The 20,020-nt window shown below is 46.4% G+C and overlaps 1 protein-coding gene across 1 annotated transcript in view; it reads left to right on the top strand.

Annotated features, from left to right (window-relative positions):
- Positions 1-16,111: 16,111 nt before the first annotated feature.
- The window catches only part of TFCP2L1 (transcription factor CP2 like 1), a 35,690-nt gene continuing 31,781 nt past the window's right edge, over positions 16,112-20,020 (top strand). Inside the window, exon 1 of the mRNA XM_071435251.1 lies at positions 16,112-16,342. Coding sequence (XP_071291352.1) covers positions 16,281-16,342 — 62 coding nt within the window. The 5' untranslated portion in view covers positions 16,112-16,280. The remainder of the gene's footprint in view (positions 16,343-20,020) is intronic.

Below are 20,020 nucleotides of genomic sequence, written 5' to 3'. Positions count from 1 at the left end.
CCTTGTCCTGGTAACCAAACTTCTTAACAACCATAAGCCCACCTCTCTCCTCACTGCCTTGCTGAGGAATTGCCCCTGTAGGCTCCATTGTGCCTGGACCTGTCTTCTGCCCCCTCCACGGGTGCCCTGGTGCAGGATCCTGCTTCTCCTATGCCAAAATTCTCATGGCACAGGCTGGGTGGGCTCAGCATCTCCGGGTGTTGGTGCTTGGCACCAGAAGGGTTAAACGGATGGCCCTGTCACAGGGGCAGTTTCTTGACTGCCGGTCTATAAATAGGAGCTGGGTTTCTAATCTGCTTGTCACTTGTTTCCACTCCCTGCCAGTTTTTTCCTGCTTTTTCCTGCAAAGAGGTACCTGCAACTGCTACAGTTTGCAGCCCTGCAAACCCTGCTGGGAGAGGATGGGGAGCAGCTGAGTCCTGCCCGATGAGACTCCGTGTCAGTCCTACTCCAGCCCACCCCTGGTAACACACACAACAAAACAAAAAAAAAAAGAGAGGAAGGAGAGAAACCAACCAAGCCCTGCCCTAGGAGACACTCCAGGGTCCTGGTTAGTCCTGAGAGTCTCCAGTGCAGTTTGACTCCCTGCCTTGCCCCTCCAGAGCTGCCCCAGAGCCATCCCCTTTTGGGAACCAGGTGAAGCCCTGGTTCAAGCACTGCAAGCTGATGTGGTAGACCCGGTTCAGCTCCCTGGATGAAAAATCCCTCTTGGTGGAGAGGGAACAGGGAGTGGGGGCTGACAACATTTCTGGTCTCTTTGCAAGTCTCCAATCTGCTGTGTACCCCCAAGCCTGCATCCCCTGCCCTATCTCCTCCATCTCTCCAAAAACAAGAGCAACTCCATCCCTGCTGAGCGACAGGCTGTAAATCCTTGTGAGGACTTGCTGGGAGAAGGGACTGGGGGTTTGCAGAGAAGGCCTGGGAGGATAAGCTGGCTTCCCACTGGGGTGAAGAAGACATGGGCAGGTTGGAGAGAGGCCAGAGATTAGTAAGGACATGATGACTCCCAGCAAGCTTGACCTGGGCTGGATAACAGGCAACAGAAGGGGCTCAGGGAGGCATGAGAGCAGCCCTCAAATATGCAAGAGGCAATTCCACAGGGGGGTTAATCTCTTCTCTGGATAGGGCAAGACATTTTGGGTTTAGCAAGAAAAATTTAGATGAGGAAAACATAACAATCAGAGTAATAAATTGATTTCTGCTGAGAAGGTTATTCATCCTGCTTTCAAAGCAGTGAGGTCCTCCTAGTTATGATCATCTTGTTTCCAGGCCTAATTTTGCAAGGGGGTGATGTGATCAAGCATGTGAAGGAATAGAATCCTGTTGTTTTGACCTATTGCATGTCAGTCCACTTAAACCTGAAAACTCAGCTTGGACAAGCTTCACTGTTGGTGGACAAGGAACAGACTGGAGGAGAATTGGCCAGAAAGTGGGAGGTTCATTGCATGTCTCCTCCTGAGCAGTGTCCATGCTAGGTCAGGTGTGTGTCCCCACGCTTTCCCTGTGTGCCCACCTCGAGCTTCATCGCTGCCGACAGACAGACACTTCCCAAGGCTGCTGACTCACTGAAATGGAAATGTTCTCCCAAAAAATGCTGAGTTTAATAAAATTACTAAGGGATCCTGCTGGCTTCCCTGACAGCTTGGCTCCCTGCCCTGCATTTGGAGTAGCTGCTGGGAGGGAGGTTCGTCTTGGCAGCCAAAGAAATGCGATGCTCAGGGCTCCCAGGGTGATGGCTCTGCTGAGGCTCTGCACAGGCTGTGCCAAGCCAGGGCACCCTGGTGGCACCTTCAGCCTCATGTCCCCCTGCACTCTGCCTTGCAGCTGCCCCTGGTGCTCCATGGGGTGTCCTCCACGGAACATGTCTGGTTTCAGACACCAAACTAACCTTTTTTTCCTCACACATTTTGCACCCCACCTGCACCTCTTCCCCTGGGAGGATGGAGAACACCCACCCAGAGTGACAGTGGTAGTAATTTATTCCTCTCTTGCAAAAGACCAACTCTTCTGGCCAACAATAAGAAATAAATGGAGCTGGATATTTGCTCTGTAGAGCCAACCCAGGTAAGCAGAAAGCTCCAGTTGCTTTTGCATTCCACTGATGATGGAGAAGCACCTCCAGTCTGACCCAGTTTGGCTCCCAGCAACATCAGCCTGAACTGTGCTCACCTGAGCCCTCAGGCTCCCCAGAGGTGGGGCCCTCACCTTCCTCCTCACTCAGCTGTGCCCTCTTAGCTGTCATGGGTGCTTGCCATGAAGCCCAGAAAGGGCTCCTTATGCTGTTCACTCTTTTTGCTGTTCACTCCTTTTGCTGTTCACCACTTCTTGCTGCAGCTCCCTGTTTTATACCTGGCTGCAGATGGTCCCTGCTAAAGGACCATGGTGGGATCTGTCTCTGAAAGTTTAGTGCAGCTTTTCAGAAGTCCCTGGAGGTTTTCCTTTCCAATGAGCTTCTTCATCATGCTGGTAAGCCAAAACTGCTCCTGTCAGCTGGGGCTGGGAGCCTGGAGGTGGTATCCTTAACCTCTGCTGCTGAGAGGAGCCTGTGCCCTACCCTTGGCTATTCCTGGGTGGTCAGCCATAGGTGATAGATCCAGGGTTTCCTCTGGGACAGACCCTTGCTGGTGGGAGGTGGAGACAGGACAGCCCTTTCTGAGCTAGAAGCTGAAATCAAAGCCTGCTCCAAAATAATGCTTGGAGCAACTGGGAGTGCTGCAAAGGGAACCTTGAAAGGGATCTTGGAATAATTTGTGATACTTCTGCAACCAGGGCAGGGGGCCTTGGCTCTCCTGAGAGCCATCAGGGTCGCTGTGGGGAAGGGATGCAAGCTTCACTGCAACAGGCTTCAAAAAGCCAAATCCCTGTGATTTCTCAGCTCCTGCCATGCAGCATGGGAGCCAGAGGCCCCTTGCATCCCTCTGGGACATGTCCCCAGCTGGGAGCACTCCCTGGAGGGCAGCACTGCTAGGATGTGGGAATGCCCCCTCAGTGGCATTTTCCCTGCAGTCATTACCAGTGGTGTATCCTCACTTGTTTTGGCTTTTGGCAATCACTGTATTTTGGGCAAGTGCTAAACATTAACTTACATTTGTACTTAATAACTTGGTGGTGTGTTTGGAACTCAGTGCAGAGGGAGGGGACACCCTCAGTCCCTTCTCCTGGCCTTGCCAAAGGTTTAGGGATGCCAGAGCAAGAGAGTGCACACCATCATTCACTGAGCAAACACCTAGGCTTGGCTGACAGCAGTCAGGTATCCACCAAGTCTTGTTTTCATCCACCAAAAATCTTTGATTTCCATGATGATCATAACCAGGAGGACCTCACTGATTTGAGAGTAGGGTGAATAACCTTCTCAGCAGAAATCAGAGCCCCGGAGGGGACCGGTATGTACAGGAATGGCATTAACAACTAATCCCCTCTAATCCAAGATGACATCCTTATCACATGAGGGCATAAAATGCAATTAGACTTATATAGTGCTATCTCCAGAGCACTAAGCAAATATTAACTAATCCATCTTCCCAGTGCTCCTGTGGTGACAGCCCAGTTGCCCTGGATGTGCAGATGGAGAAACAGCAGCATGGAATGCTGCACTAAGAGGGTCCCTTTCAGGAGAAGGCCTCGCAAACTCTGCATCCAGGAAAAAAAATCAGCAAAGCAATTTACAGTCACTGGGAGATCTTTTGGGGACATGGGGCACATCTTCCTTCAAGGCTCCTGTTATCAAGGGGATGGTGAGTTTTCTGCTTTTCTGCTGTTTCTCAGCACTCCCAGGATCCCTCCACAGCTATTACGTATCTGCAGGGAGTTAAAACACTTGTTCAGTCATGGGCTTCCTCCATTGCTGAAACACATTCAAATTTTATCCAACCATCCCTTCAGCTCTGTTTGTGTTAGGGTTTGTTTTCTAACCTCATGTCCCAGGTTCCCCCATCTCATGGATGCTGCAGAAGGCACCTTTGCCAGGGGGAGCCTCCCCTCCCCTTGGCTCTCCCAGGTTAACTGGCCCCAAGATGGGAAGTGCAGCTGATGGTCCCTGCCTGTGTGGGGTGATGCCACTTCCCTTGGGACTGAAGCCAGGGTGCTGTGCACCCTGAACTGAGCACTGCCACCCTTGGTGCCAAGGGCACCTGGGGGTGGGCAGGGAGCTCTGCCTCAGCCCTGGTGCACCAGGCCTTTCAAGGCACTGGTTTTTCCTTTAGAGCCTGATTCCCTTGGAGCAGCAGTGGGGGATGTGATCCTCTTATCACTGTTGGTTAGCCTCGGATGCCCTTGACAAAGAGCTGCTTGTGATGGAGGAAGACACTTAAAAACAGCCACCACCAGTTTCTCAAGGCCTTGGGATAAGATTGTATTTCTTGGGCTGGCAGTGCTCTCTGCTTTAAAAGCAGTTGGATGCAATTGAGTGTGAAGTACAAATTCCTCGACCAGTCTCTAAAATCAAAGACACCCACAAAAAGGCCACTGGCATTTGAAGGACAGAAAATTGAATAGGTCCCTCTTTGGTGATGATGTTCCCTTGACTTGAGGTCATCACCCTTGAAGCTCAACACACATTTACCACAGGGCCTGGAAGGGCTGTGTAGTGCAGGGTGAGGAGAGACAGTCAGTGTCCTTCAGGTGCTCCCCAGCTCTGGGTCTCCTCTCCCTGCTGAGAGCTGCTCCCACACCCTTCAGGAACCAGTCAGTGAATGTTGTCTTTTACTTTCCCTTGGGTTACTGGGACTGAATGAAACAAAACAGTGAAGGTTAGGACTCATGGGTTTGTTTGCTTTATTAATAAGGTTCCAGATTTTCTGGAATAGAAAAGAAGATGATGTATGCAGAAAATGTCAGCAAACTTTGTCAGGAGGGAAGGAATGCCATCAAGGCAGGAAGATGTGGAAGTAGTTCATGGAAAGCTGTTTAGACACTGGCTATACCCTCAGTGATATTCATACCTCACTAGGCTGAGAGCAGAATCCATCCCCAGCCCTCCCTTGGCTTCTTCCCTCCCTGCTCCCCACACTGTGCTGGCACAACTGCTCTACACTGGGACTGAGATCCAGGGACTGATCCATCTGAGAAGCAAACTGAAGAACAAAAAAAGGCATTTTTTCCTCTCCTGAAGAAAGAACAATTCCCAGAGGGAGCTGCTCACCTCCTGGTGCTGCTGGTACAGGTGAGGGAAGAGGGACAGTGTGTCTTGCAGGTGGGTGGAAGCGCATGGGGAGGCAGTGCAGCTCTCAGGACAGGGCAAGGTCACCCCAGAACCAACTAGGGACACCTCAGTTGCTGAGAAGTGGGTGCCACAGCAGGTTTCTGCCTGCTGAGGAGCTTCTGCTGGCTCTGTTTAGGGTGGCCAAAAATCTCTATGCTGAGAGGTTGCCTTCAAACCATGATGCAGTTAAAACCCACAAATGTCCAAATGTTGGCATGCACCAGAGCAGGGAGCAATCTTTGCCCTTTTAGAAAGCTCACCTGACACTTCTTTTCTAGCTTTATAGTGCTGCCAGTGAACTGCTGGAACATGCATGACTTGGCCAATGTGTCCTCTAAAAGCCATTGAAAATGTTCCCTTTCCTTGCCCGAGGGCCCCTGGCTCCAGAGTGGAAGGGTTTCCTCCCTCTGCTTCTGGAGCTCAGGCTGCCCAGATTAAATCATGTATTGAAAAATTCCATAGCAGCTTCCGACCTCAATGAATAGCATATTCAAGGCCACTGGAAGGCTCTAGCATTTGTGTAGTTCAATGATTTTCAACCATTATTTTTATTTCCAGTAGAGATGGGAATCCCCCAAAAGTCCCATCTGTAGCCAGCTGGCCTGTGGAGTGCAGTCACTGTTCCACTAGAGGGGAAATGACACGAGGAGCAACCTGGGCCCTTGCAGGGTCTCTGGGTCACAGGTTGCAGCATGGAGGAGCCAGGGGATTGTTCTGCAGCTGCTGGCATCTAAATCCCCACAGTGAGGGGCTGCAGAGGAAAACTCCTCTGGTCACGTTCATCCATGCCCAGCTGTGTTGGGCTGGAGCTGGATCCAGCAAACAAGGGATGGCCTACAGCAAAGGACAGCCCACAGGTGAAACAGAGCCTCAGGCCACCCCAGGGGTGACAGCAGGAAAAGAAGTTACCTTCATTAAAGCACATTTCTCTTCACTCCAAGGTCACAGTCTGATTGTTCCCAACTCCTGCTGCTGAGCTGGGATAACACCAGGTGTGCCACCCACAGCCTCTACCAAGAGACATCTCCCCAGTGTTCCTCACTGCTTGATTCCTAGAGCTGGGCAGTTAGCAAGCTGCTCAAGTAGGCCATCCCTCCCCTTTTGTAAATATTATCACAATCTAGCCTTTTTTTCTGGAATTCCCCATGGATTCCCAGTCATGCTGTACACTGGCACCAATGGTTCAGACAGTTCTTCAATGCAGCTTATTTTTGGATTGCTGGATTAAAACCTTGTAAGTTTACTCAATGCTAAGGTTAGAACAGGCCAAACAAGAAACCTTCAGGAAGAAAAACTTCAGAATAATGTATTTTATGCTTTTGAAGAAAAAAAGCACAAAAGGCAGGTATAATGATAAATCAACATGCTAGCCACTTCAAATAAGTGGAAACTATTGAAAAGCAGCTATGATGATTAGATATAAATCTGACTGCTTGACACTACTAAGTATATCTAATCATCAGACTGTCACTTTGGGTTTATTCTATTTATCATAAAAATAATGGTCCTGTCTCACCATTAATAATCCCCATGACTGCTACTGCCCACATCAGGTGTTATGAGCTGGACATTGCTGGATGAACTCAGCTTCCCCTTCAGTGTTACCACCTCTTCTTCTGTCAAGAAGAGACCCTTCCCAAGAGATGTTTGTAAATTGTGACCAGGTTTCTTATCCTTGTTTTGATAAATGAAAACAGGTGTTTGGCAGGATTCATCTGATTCGTCTTCAGTGTTTATAGCAATAGGATCACACTGGCACAATTCAGGGAATTCAGGATGCTCTGCACCCTATACTAAAAAAATATTTATAATAACTCAAGGAAGGCAGAGCTACAGTGAAACTACTACAACCTTAGCCTATTTCACACTAGTATTTATATTTTTCACATCTTTACTTTATCTACAATAATCTGTCTTCAAGCCTACAAATTTCTTTTACAATGGGCAACATGTATCTATAGCACAAGGCTCTTGACTGAATCATTCTGTGGTAACACAGTTATTTAGCTGATGCCTTATAAACAGACATGTCAGGGGGGTTATTCCATTCCCTGCTCAGGGTCAGCTAAGAGCAAATCCACGTTGAATTTCAGTGTCAGAGGAACCTCTGTCTGAGATGAACGAGCAAAACTGTTTTATGGACAGAGTAAGGTTGCATTTATATGAAGATATGCAGAGGTTGGGCATAACTTTGTGTCATCCTGGTTCTAGAGAGGGGAATGAAGATGGTTTGTGTGTTAGACTTTTTAATCTCAGTTAATTGATTGCCAATTCATCTGATGCAGTTAATGATTTGGAGAAGTTGATGGGATGTTTGTCTCAGGACATAATTATTTCTGTCATTCCTTCCTCAAGCTGAAACTAAATGTTGGTTAATTGGCACTGATTGATTAAAGTAGAACAATAGAAAAAATTCCCTCTGAAAGTCTGCGCTTGTCTTTGCTATGAAATCCAGGAGTGCTTCTAGCCTGAGACAAAATCCTGCTGAAGACAGCAGTTTCTGCTCCATACAGTGAGCTTTAATTTTATCCCTGGTATCTGTTGTCTCTTTAGTCCAGCTGCTGTTGGACAGTCAGACCTAGAGGAGGCAAGAAATGGGTCATTTTTGCCATGCTGTAGCCAGCAGTACTGGATAGTGTGCATCTGAACTGCTGCTGACCTCCGCCAACTACATCATGGCAAAAGCTGAAGTGATGGCCCCCAGGAGGGCTGTGCAGGGAGGTTAGTTATTGCACTGTGAAAACAAACCCACAAGCCTTCTTTGGCAAGTGCAGGTGCAGCAGTTTTGTGCTTTGGTCACTGGGATTGTCTTATTTGAGGGTATTCATTCAAATAGTCTGTTTGTGTCCTCAGATGCTATCCCGTTCCTTCTGGGAGGGGTGATTTCTTTCCCTTCTGGGAAATTGGTGATTTCAAGTCTTAAAAAATTTGGAAAGTACAGCATCTTAAACATTGCCCTGGGTTGTGTGGGAAGGTGCTGAAATTGTCACATTTCTATTGGTCCCACTCTGGTTATTGTAAAGTTATATCAATGTGCCCACTGTTATGTGGAATATAAAGACTCTAGGATAGATATTAAGATATCAGGAAAAGGTTCTTCCCCTAGAGGGTGACTGGACACTGGAACTGGCTTCCTGGGGAAGTGGTCACAACACTGAGCCTGCCAGAGCTCAAGAAGTGTTTGGACAATGTCCTCAGGCACATAGTGAGATTCTTGGGATGTCCTCTGCAGGAACAGGAGTTGCACTCGATGATCCTTGTGCATCCCTTCCAACTCAGGATATTCTGTGTTTCTGTGATTCTTCTTTCACATGCAAGGTTTTGACATTCCTGTAACTTGACTATGTTTTGTCAAATAGTTCTTAAGTTTACCCCTGGATGCATAAGAAGAAAACGAAATCACAGACTTCAGTACTGCATGTCCCACCTTGAAAGGGATGGCTTCTCCATGGCCCTACTGTATGGCTGCTGAGGAGAGCCAGACTGGACCTCATCACCCTGGGATTTATTCACACATCCACCACTGTTCTTGGTGATGTCAGCTTGCCCTTAATTTTCCTGCAGTGTGAGGTGACTTGGTCATTACCTAATGGTGATGGGATATTTGCAGGTGTAAGGTGAACCCACACTCTGCGCCATCTATATGAAGTTAATACAAATGTATTAACTCATTAATACAAATGTGTTAACTTGTCCCACAGGACTTGCAGAGACAAGAGAGGACACTTTGTATAAGCAGGAAATCTGGGATATCCTGGGGGAGAAAGGAATATTGAGGAAATAAATGCATTTTTAACTAGCAGTAGAGGTCAGTCTCCACTCACCTCACCTTACCTTACCTTACCTTGCAGGGAACTTGGGAGGCCTCATTATTTGACTTGGGAATTGCTCTGCAAACACAATAAAAAAGAGTCTTAGAATTTGTTTATAAAAATTAAGGGAATAACATGTTATTAGAATAATTGTACAAATTACTGCCACTGCAAAATTGCTTTTATGTACAAATATTCCAGTTGGGAATAATTACAGTCAGACTACATGTAGCTAATAAAAGAAAACCACACTCCCTTTTCCAGTCTATCTTCTTAGTTATGAATTTGTTGTGTGAATCATCTAACTAGAGCATTTCTATAAGAAAAACCTAATTTGATGGAAGCTTTACTTTGAAGCAAAGAACAAATATTATTATAATAGTAATGATAATAATTGCCAATGTATTCTTGTATTTTGAGTTTTTAAACATAGTGTTTTTGAAGGACTATGTGATTCTGCTGAGGTACTAAGCATTCTCCGAGGGACTATTGAAAGGTGTTTTGAGTACATGAAGCATCTTGAATTGTTTTCCTCTCAAGGAATTTAAAATGTCTCTAAAGTGTTTAAGGGGAAATGAGAGACTGTAATGTATTTCATACTTAGTGCTGTCCTAAAACAGATAAATGCCCTGGAGTGGAGCATTTGAGTTCTTTCTACGTGCTCAACTGTGTCTAGTAATTATCCTGAAATTATTTCATGTCTGAAGAGTTTACATTGGAGAGGATGTGGCTACTTGACACTGTAACTTTGCCAACTCCAGATTATAATAAAGCCTTTCCTCTAGAGTTAAAAATAACCACTTTTCAGCTGGCTTTTGCATAGAAGTCTTGCTGGGGCAGGACAGCACATGCAGTAGAGCAGCATGCAGACCTTTTACCACGAGTCTCTTCAGGAAACTGTGGACATCCCACATGTGCTAGGGCATTACACATTTGGTAAAGACCTGGACATTGCCTTGAGCAGAAAGGGGATTATGGAGCATGTAGACTAAAACCTGGGTCAGGACCACAGTAGCCCTTCCAGGATTTCTTAGACTTGTTGAAATGTTGGTGGGAAGTGACCTCTGAATGTCTCTAATCTAAACTCCACCTCCAAACAGGGCTGGAGCCTCCACTGAACTGCATCAACCATGGCTCTGCTGCTGTCGTCTTCAGCACCTCCAAGGATGGAGATGCCACAGCCTGTCTGGTAGCCTGTTCCAGTCCTCTGGTGAAGAAGTTTTTGTTAATGCTCAGTCTAATCTCCAAGTGACTGCTTGTGGACATTGCCTTGATCGCTGCTGCCAATGAGAAGTGCTTGACTTCATCGCCTTTTTAAATGCCTTTGCATAGTGGGCTGCTATTAGGCCCTGTCTTGACGTCATCATCCTCAGACCCAGCAAGCCTAATGCCTTCAAGCACTCCTCAAAGGAGAGGTGGTTTGTGCCCTACTGAGTGTTTCAGCAGTTCACCTGCTGGATCTGTCAAAATTTTCCACCTTGAACAGGAGGCTCAAACAGGTGCAGTTCCAGCAGCACCAAGGAGAAGGGGTGACAGCTTTCCTTGATCTCATGCATTATGAGGAATGGTTTGCCTCATTTGTGGCAAGGGGGAACTGCTGTTTTGTACCTAATCTTTCAAGACAACACTTGGGTCCTCCTCATCAGGGCTGCTCTGCAGTCAGCTGGTTCCCAGCCTGAACTGATGCATGGGGTTATTCCAGCGTGGTGCAGTGCTTTGCATGGCTCTGCAAAACTCACTGAGGTTTCTCATGGCCTCAAGTTTCCCAAGGTCCTGCTGATCAAAGCACGGGTGCTCAGAATGCCAACCACCCCACCCAGTTTCGTGGTGCCTGCAAATCTCCAGAGGGAGTCTTCTGCCTCTTGTTCAAGCTTTTAGAACTCCCTTTCCATGAGTAGAGAGGACACAGCCTTGGTCTGTGGGATCTATGGACTAGACATCTTCTGGCACCTCTTCTGCTTTCCCACACCCACCCTTGGCAAAGCTGGCTGAAGCAGTCAGTTCCTGCTGCAGCCTGGCTCCTGGCCTCTCCTTTCCCTGCTCTCCTCTCCCTGCAAGTGCTGACACCAGTGCTTGGGGCAGGGTGGCAGACCAGGCTGGTGGGCGGATGTGGGATACACTCAGCCATCACAGATATTTTTGGCCCAGCTACAATTTTTCAGCTATGAAGCAAAGCTTCCTCTAGCAGCAGAGCTGTGAGCAGAGCTAGGCTGTTGTCAGCTCTGAGTGACGATGCTTCACCTCCTGCCACGGCTCCCCACAAAGCTCCAGGCAGTGACAGTCCCCCCTCTCTGCCACCCTGGTGTGTGAGGTGCGATGTATTCACGCTGCTCCAGCCAGGACAGGAGCGCAGCACAGACGGTGACCTCAGGCAGAGGGACCATAACTAACCCCAGCCAGCTTCTGGGCACAGCTGTTTGCAGAGTCAGTGTCTGCTGCTGGCCAAAAAGTACATGATTTTTTTTTTCTGCTTTTGTTGGTTTTTTAATTTTTTTTTTAAAGTCATGTGCTGCTTTCCTACTTGTGCTGCTGACTCCGGAGGTCTCTCTTGCAGCAATGTAAACACGGCTACTGTGTGTCCCCACGATTGCAGCCTGTAGCTCACAATGAGACAGCCAATGCCAATAGATGAATAGATGTATAATGAGCATTTAAAAAGCACTTATTTTGTCATCCAATCATCCATCTTCCTCATTGTGTAAATATTTTTTTTTTTGTTTCCACGACAAAATTACTTTAAAAGAAATGTTCACCAGGAAGAAAGAAAATTTTGATTCTGGTGATAAAATCAGGACAGTCAAAATGATTAATATGACATTGGGGAGAGCTCGCAAATGAGGCTTAATTTCTGTGGCAAAAAGACCTCGTGGATACATCAGTGCTATGTTGTGCCTGGAAATTTAGTGGCAGCTGGAAATTTGATGGTGACCTCTGATAAGTAAGAAAATGGTGAGGGTTTTAATGAATGACTTGAATAAGAAAATAAGCCAGTCTGTGTGGTATTCTTCCTGATATTTGTTTTGCTATTAAGTTCAGTTAATGTGGTTCTCATTGTGTCAGGATGATTGTGTTGACAGCACATCACAACATATGAGCACGGGGCAGTTTGACTGTCAGGGAAGGGGACACATTGCTCCACACTCACGAGGTAGAGCAGGGAGGTGACTTTAATAAGATGGCTTTTGGAAGCCTTTGGCAGGAGACATCACAGATTGTAATGACAGAAAGAGTCCTGGTGAGCTTCTTTGCTCTCCTCTCTCAAACTGGCCACAGGACCTAAATGAATTACTTTCTGTTCAACTTTTTTTTTCTTTTTTTTCCTTTTTTTTTGTGTCTGTGTGAAAAAAAATTAGTCTGTAATTATATCTAGAAAATAGGGATGGCGGGAGGTGGCTTTAACCACAAAGTTTGGGAAAGTTACACTCATGGTGGATTACATTCACTGCAGTATGTTCTTATTAACTTGCAGTGTTTATTCTGTAGCTCTTGTATCTTTGTTGTGAGGTTCAGGAGCATATTTTATTAAATGTTGATTTTCCATGTGAGTATTTATAGACTATGTTTGAGTCACCTGTTAATCTTCCTCTTGTAAAACCAAAATAAGCTCAGTGTTTCTGTCAGTATAATGCACACTTTCAAGACCTCGTTCATTCTCAGTTTTTCCAGCTCAGTGTCCTCCTTCTTGGCTGTAACACCACGACTACATTCATACTCCTGGTGGTAGCCACTGCCCACAGCTTCTGCTCAGCAGAGGGCAATGGGAACCCACCTGGGCAGGTTTCCATCTGAAAAATGGACCAGCATGGAATAGATGAGAAGAACTTGAGGGTCAGTACCTGTGAAAGCCTGTACTTGCCACTGGAAGCAGTCCCAAACCCTGACAAAGCCAAATAAATGTGGTTTTTTTCTAATTTAAAGCAATAAGGGCTGTGTAAAAGCTGTTCCTTTCTTCATTCATAATATTGCTGTTGATTAAAACCTCAGGCCTGCAGTCCTTTCTATTTTCTGGTGCCTTCAGTATTTTCCAAGGAAAGTTGAGCAAATTTAGCCAGTCATAGCCCAGTCACATTTCTTGGTTATCTTGGAGAGCCTCCTTCAGTATAACTTCCCCAAGGATCCCCAAACCAAAGGCTGGAAACCTGTGAGCTAAAATACTCAGAGAGGCAACACAAAGGCATATGCTGACTATTTTTCATAAGAGCATATTCAGTGCTTGGGTGACCATCTCAGTAAGTCTCTGCAGCTCATTTCAGATCCCTGCAGTTCATCCAGATTCCATGGTCTGTGCATCAGGAGGGAGGTGGAGTAATCCCTGAATAACTGGCTGCTCTTGGGTACACTATAATGTTCACCCTTGATCCTTTATCTGGGGCTTGTGAACACAAAATTGCTAAACTGATAATAGAACATCCTCTTAGACTTCCCGGAAGCAACTCAGATGTTTGTGATGGAAGTCATAAAGGTACGGAGATGTTCTGTTTCCTTTCAGTTTCAGAAGCAAGTGAAGTGTTTCACTCTTTATAGATCTGTAGCCATCTCTACAGTGTTACAATTAGTCCAATTGAAAATTAGTCCAATGGACAATTAGCTCAAGTCCATTTATACCCTTAGCTGGTATGGGAACATTGTTCTTCCAGAGCAGAAAGGGAACTGAATATGTGACTGTATCTCAGTCACTTCACTGCAAATTCCGCTAGTTTGGTTCCAGGTGCTGAAAAGCTGATCAAAACCTCTCGACTCTCCAGTGAAGCAGATGAAAGATGTTTCCCACTCAGTGCTTACCTAAAGGGATTGCAATGAACAGTGAAGCAGCAGAATGAACTTTTGGACTGAACTCACTGGCACACAGCTTGGGTTTCCAGGTACAAACATCCACAGGAGAAGACACTTGTGTTTTTTTAAATACCTTTTTTCAACACAAAAAGTATCCCAAGGTCCCTTCATAGCATTACCTCAAGTAGAAAACAATCCAACAAACAAAATATTCAATCAATCTCTTTTAATCATATGATCAAATTATTTTACCATGGCAAATTGAACAACCATCTAAAACAAGAGATGAAAAGCAATCAGCACAGCAAAGAAATTACTTTAATCTGTGAGGAAGTGGGAGAGTACAGGGAAGTTTGGGTGACAAAGCTGTGGTGGAGAAGACTTCTTCAGTGAGGGGTTGTGTTAAGAGGAAGAGCAGATGCTGAGAGCCCCAGAGAGAGAGGTGCAGAGGATGATTTGGCCTATGTGATGCGGTGGGTTCTGAAGGCCAGGAGAAGGTATTTGATGTTGTGGCACAAACTTCCACACTGGGGGAAGAGCAGCAGATAGACCAGAAAATGGCTGAGATTTCTTTCAGGAGAGGTAGACAAAGAACAAAGAAGTCATTTTCTTCATCAGATTTGTCATAGAAAGGAATGGGAAGGACAGGAATGTTTAAAAGACAGAGCTGCTGCCAGATCTCTGTAAAATTAATTAGTAGACTTTACCCTATTTTCTACATTCATCAACAGGCTAGAGAGGAAATGAGTGGAATCATTTTAAAGTAATTTTCACTCCAACATATGTACTTTCTAGAAGGATAGTAAAGAAAATATATCATTCCAGACTTGATGGGATCCTTTGTTTTATAGAGTGTGGCAACTTACTTTTACATTGGACTTCATATTTCCCCAGTAGGTGCAGCAAACTACTTAAACTGTGGAAGGATATTTACTATTTAGAGAAGTCCTTGGACAGCTCTGCAAACTTTGCCTTGTTTCTCAGTCCAAGAGCTATATATAGTCTTTGCCTAATCAAGGTCTCAGATATGTGAGTAGAGCTAAATATTTTTGAGAGTATAAAAAAGATAACTCCAGCCATTTTGCTTTGCTAGAGCCAGTGTTTGTCTAACTGTGTAATAACTGAGGATACTGTAAAGGTGCATTGATTTGTGCAATTTCTTACTCTGAAATTAACAAGCAGATATAAATAACACATCCTAAAAACTTTTAGACTCATAACATCTCTATAAAGCTGCTTAGTTGCTTTTCAGGCTACCTTGTTCTTTATCTCAAGATACGAAACACCAATGACCATCATTATATTGCATCTGACTCTATTGGGCTTGACCTAACTATGATCTATAAATGCTATGACAATAGCAATATTCTATAATCATGGCAGAAGAATAGAAAATTCATCTGTCTGAAAAAACTCATCCAACAGTGAAATCTGACAGCCAGTGCTGACAAGTACCCTGAGTGAAGTGCCTTTTTCTCAGCTGAAATTTGACCAGGAACCTCAGGGATAGGAAGCCCTCTCCTGAAAAACTCACTGAAAGATTTAGTTTAGTGACTCAGAGTAACTAAGGATCTGTTCCTATTTCTGCTGGTGGACAGACAGTATGAAATGACTAAACAGGGAGTCCCTCTCCTCTTTTGTTCCATCCTGTCCAAACTATCAGACCAGAGAAGAACTGGTAGGACATGAAGGTGCCCTGAGAGCAGGGGGTTAGGAAAATGAAACCTGTGGGCAGTTTTGTGGCTGAGGATCGGGATCTGCAATTTGACATGGAAAAGACAGTACAGATTTCTCTGTACTGTGTGGGGGAGTTGAGATAGAAAGGACAGGAGGGCTTCCAATGGGATAGATAGGTGTGAGTTCAGTCTCTGACACTGTTCTCTTCTTCATCCACCTCCTCAGGCAAACTTTGCCTCTCGCTCTCTCAGTTGGAAAACACCCCCTGACACAAAGGTCGCATTAACCTGAGGCACAGGGCAGTGTAAGAGACAGCACGGGCCTAAAGCCATCAGCTGTCGTTCATTTAAAGAAAACAGGGACTTCCGAGGAGCCTGAGCAGGAGTTTCACACCCGGTGTAGGATGGAGCGGCCCGGTTTAAATCACAGCCCAGATCCCAGGCGGCAGCCCCAGCACGGCGGGGATCGCCCGGGAGTTGCCATGTCCGTGCCTCCCCAGGTCCCCAGGACCCTCACACCTCGCCCTGCGCCAGGCCAGTCCCTCGGGGCCGGCGCTCCGCCCCGGGGCTGCGCGGCCCGTGCCCGCCGGGGGCCGGGGCTGGCGCTGGGGCGGGCCGGGGGAGGGCTCGCCGGGCTGCGGCGCCCCGGCCCGGCCAACCCGCGCCCGCCGCGGCTGGGCCATAAAAGCGCCGGGAGGCGGCGGGGCCGCGGCTCCAGTTGGCGGCAGCCGTGCCGGGCACCCGTGGGGTGGGCAGGGCAGGGCAGCGCGGCGCGGCCGCCGCTCCGCAGCGCAGGGACCGCCGCCGGCCGCCCCCAAGATGCTGTTTTGGCACACGCAGCCGGAGCATTACAACCAGCACTCGACCGGCAGCTACCTGCGGTGAGTCCCGGGCGGCGGCAGCCCTGGCACGGGTGCGTGTTCGGTCGGGTGCCCCCGTCCCGCGGCCGCCCGCCCGCCGCCTTCCCTCCCGGTGCCCCGCCGCGCCGCTCCCTCTGCCTGAGGGACCGCTTTCCTTTTTTGCTTTCTCTTTTCCCTTCTTTATTTTTTTAGCGCCTGGTTAGGCAGCTCCCTGCAGCGTTGCTTTCGTGTTTGTGCCGGGTTCCCTCTTCTCCGGGCTGGGGTAGCGCAGCTCCGAGGGAGGAGGTGCGGCGGCGGAGCGCTGTTAGAGGTCTGAGGAAAACGCCTGCTGGCAAATTGAGAAGGCACCCAGTTTTCTGGGGATGGGATTTCTTTCTCTGCGTTTTAGGACGATGTGTGATAAGCGCAGAATTTCACTTTCTGAACTTGCCTAAACCAGCTTTTTCCTGCCTCTGCACAGTTGCGTTCAATTAAATGTGCCTAATTTAAGTACAAGGGCTGCTAAACAATAGTCTGTGACATGTGTAGCACAAACCCGTGTTTCCTCCCTCCAAACGATGTCAAAGCAGGCAACTTTGGGAGTTCCCTTTTTGCTGGGTGCTTGTGAGTGATTTGCCTTCTGAAGATGTAAAGCTCAGCCGTCAGCTGGTGGCGATTGCTGGAGTGGGATTTTGCTGAATTGTGGCAGTGAAGAACCTGGCTGTGGCCCAAGAACCCTGACTTTCGAATGTACCCCCAAATAACCACTCTTGAGAGAGCACTGAGTTTGTCTGGGGAAGCACTTAGATTGCAGATAATGCTTCTCTTTCAAGGAGACACGCTATCTTGACTATTTCTGCTGCCTATCAGTGTACTTGCAAAGGAATTTTATTTTGGACTAAATAATAATTTCCCATTATCCAATAATACAATTTTGGGAGATTCTTGCCTTCTGGCAGCTTTTCCGTTTCTTCGTACAAGATTCTTCATCTCCTCCCTCTATGTCAATAACTCAGTTTCACAACATGTATGTGGCAAAAGTCTTGTTCTCTCTTGCTTTGCACTTGCAAATCTGATTAGTTTAGAACAGTGAAAATGGTACTGGCAGAGGAGCATCAGCTTATTCTCCTTTAGAGAGTGTTTACGGTGGTCGGGCTGCTGCATTTAACTCCATGGATTTGTAGCAGGAGTGCTAGAAGATGATCAGGTCTGGGTCAGGCTTTACTCCACAATTTAAGTTCTGTTTAATGGGCCAGAAAACATACTAGCTTATTTTTGCTGGCTTGGTGCTAGCTGGGGGATAAAGGATATCTGTTCTGTCAGGAAGGCTTTTGTTGGGATGGAGGTGACCTGTGGGTGTTTTAGGAACAAACTTCAGCTTGAGTGAGTACCTGTCTCTGTTCAAGTGGCGGGTTTGAGCTGGGATTAAAATCCCTGTAGCCACTATTATGGCAACAATGCCCTCAGGTGTTTCAGAGGAGGTTGGCTGAACAAAACCCTTGTTTTTTTTGTAGAGATGGCTAATTCTGGCCAATTCACTTTCCATGAGAATGTGTCAAGACATGCATTTCTAGCAGGGGCATTTTTCTGCTGAGCAATGCCGTTCTGAGGGCTTTCTATACCGCCTTGTAGTGATTACAAGAAACTGAAATAGTACAATATTTGAAGTTGCTGTAAGAAGAGTTTGCATAAGTTACATTTTGCAGAGATCAAGAGCTTTCTGTGTATTTGAGACATCAGTGTAAGTTCTGCTGTACTTCAGTGGTATTTGTAGCAGGAGCAAGATGATGCTACAGAAAAATTCTTATAAATTTTCATTCATTTTTAATGAAAACGCAGTACATGTTCTACCCTCTGTTCTGTCAGCTGACTGAACTCTCAATTAACTTTCTCTCCTTCCAGGGATGCAAACTAATTGTTATTTAAGTGCAGAACTGTAAATCTTTAGGATAACGGTGAAAATTGGGAAAGTTTTAAGGAGTTCAATATTTCTTTTTTTTAGGATAGGAACTGTTGTAAAAGCCTGTTTTTCCCTAAACTTGATTTGCAGCTCTTGAGTGAAGAGTTAAATAAGTGTTGTGATGGCTTATATACTTACAACTTAAAAATTCTTTTGACCTCATTCTAAGTTCCAAACACTTATAATAAGGTCGAATGCTTAAGAAGGTCTTGCCCAAAGCAGTTTACACCACAGGCCATTAGTTTAAATGCTCTAGGAATAAAAATGTGATTAACTTATGTGGCTTTGTTAGAGCTTAAATACGGTGAAGCTTTCCAGAAACCAAGTCATGGATTCCTCCATGCTTGCAGAATTCGGTGATCAGACAACTGTGCTGGCAGGTGTAGGGGTGCAGAGAACCTGATGTGAAATACGGTATTTAAATTTTGACTTCCCCTTGCCTGAATTTCTCAACTCTTTCAGGTGAGTGTATGTAAAAATTCCTCACCCCTAACTGTTAAACCCAGGCCAGATTTTGTGCGCGGTTTCTGCCGGAGTACAGAAGTTCTCGGGCGCTGGAGTTTTTGACCTGTTCTCATCTGTAAAGCCACAGGCATTCAGAGAGCATTGTGCAGAGAGGGTCAGGAGCAAATGTTGGCATCCTCAGGAGCAAATGTTGGCATCCGGGCCGAGTGAGATGACTCCGGGCTGGGTGAGATGACTCCGGAGCAGTATCAGATCCTGCATGTGTGTGGAGCAATGCTATCTATTTCAGAAATCTACTGCAGGCATTTCTGTCACTTCATTGCTGTAGTAAATCATCACTAAGGAAAAAAAAAAAGCCTCTCTGTGGCAGCAGTTAGGCAAGAGCTGTGATTATGTCAGTAATGCCAGGAAGCAAATGGGGCTGGATGCCTTCGAGTGGCTGATAATACTGGGGGCGTGGGGTTGCAAAAGAGAATGGAAACAGAAATGTCTTCTGTCTGCATCTGAAATGGCACAGTTTGCTCTCTGGCATTGTTTTCTATTAAACAGGAGTACCTGTGTTTGAACCAGGCACTTGAGCAGTTTACTCTAAACTGCTGCACTGTTTCACTGATGACCTGGGTAGCCTTCAAGGTTGTGAGTGTTCTAAGTGGATCATTAACTGAACAGGCAAGGAAAAAATTCTTAATGGCCTTTCACGTTGCGTGCCTGTACGTGCTGGATGGTTTTTCTTAGAGCATTTTGTGTATGGGGTTGTCAAAAGGAGCAGAGCTACAGCCTGTGTAAAGTGAATCTCGAGTCTTCACACATCTGGAAGAAATAGAGGAGAAAAAGAATCGCTTGTTCTGAATTGTCACCGTGTTCGGTATAATCCTCCTAATTTGGAAGGGTATTAATGTTTTAAGTAGATGGACACAGTGATCAGCAGCGTTAGTGGCATAGGAAGGCTAATGTGGCTCTTCAGTATCAGACAGGCTGAGATAAGGATGCTTATTCCTGACATCTCATTTTGTACTAATCAACTCATCATTTGTTGAGCTCTCAGCCTTGCTAATACCAGTTCTGCTTGGGGATTAGTGTGGGTTGGGATCAGCCTGGGACTAAATCAGCAGGCAGGTCACTATCAGCATTTTGTAAAGAAGTGGGAGCTGGGGCTGTGTGCAGGTCCTAGTGAAGCTGCTCCCACACACCTGTGTGTGCATTTACAAAGGTAGCCAGGTGCTGACTTAAGAGCTGTATGCTTCCTTGGGATCAGGTTTACTAGAATGCAGGGACATATTATGAATAAATTAATC

Source organism: Agelaius tricolor, unplaced genomic scaffold, assembly GCF_023055355.1.
Source record: "Agelaius tricolor isolate 1412-34295 unplaced genomic scaffold, bAgeTri1.0.p SCAF_10, whole genome shotgun sequence".
NCBI lineage: Eukaryota > Metazoa > Chordata > Aves > Passeriformes > Icteridae > Agelaius > Agelaius tricolor.
This window is presented reverse-complemented; position numbering and strand designations above follow the sequence as displayed.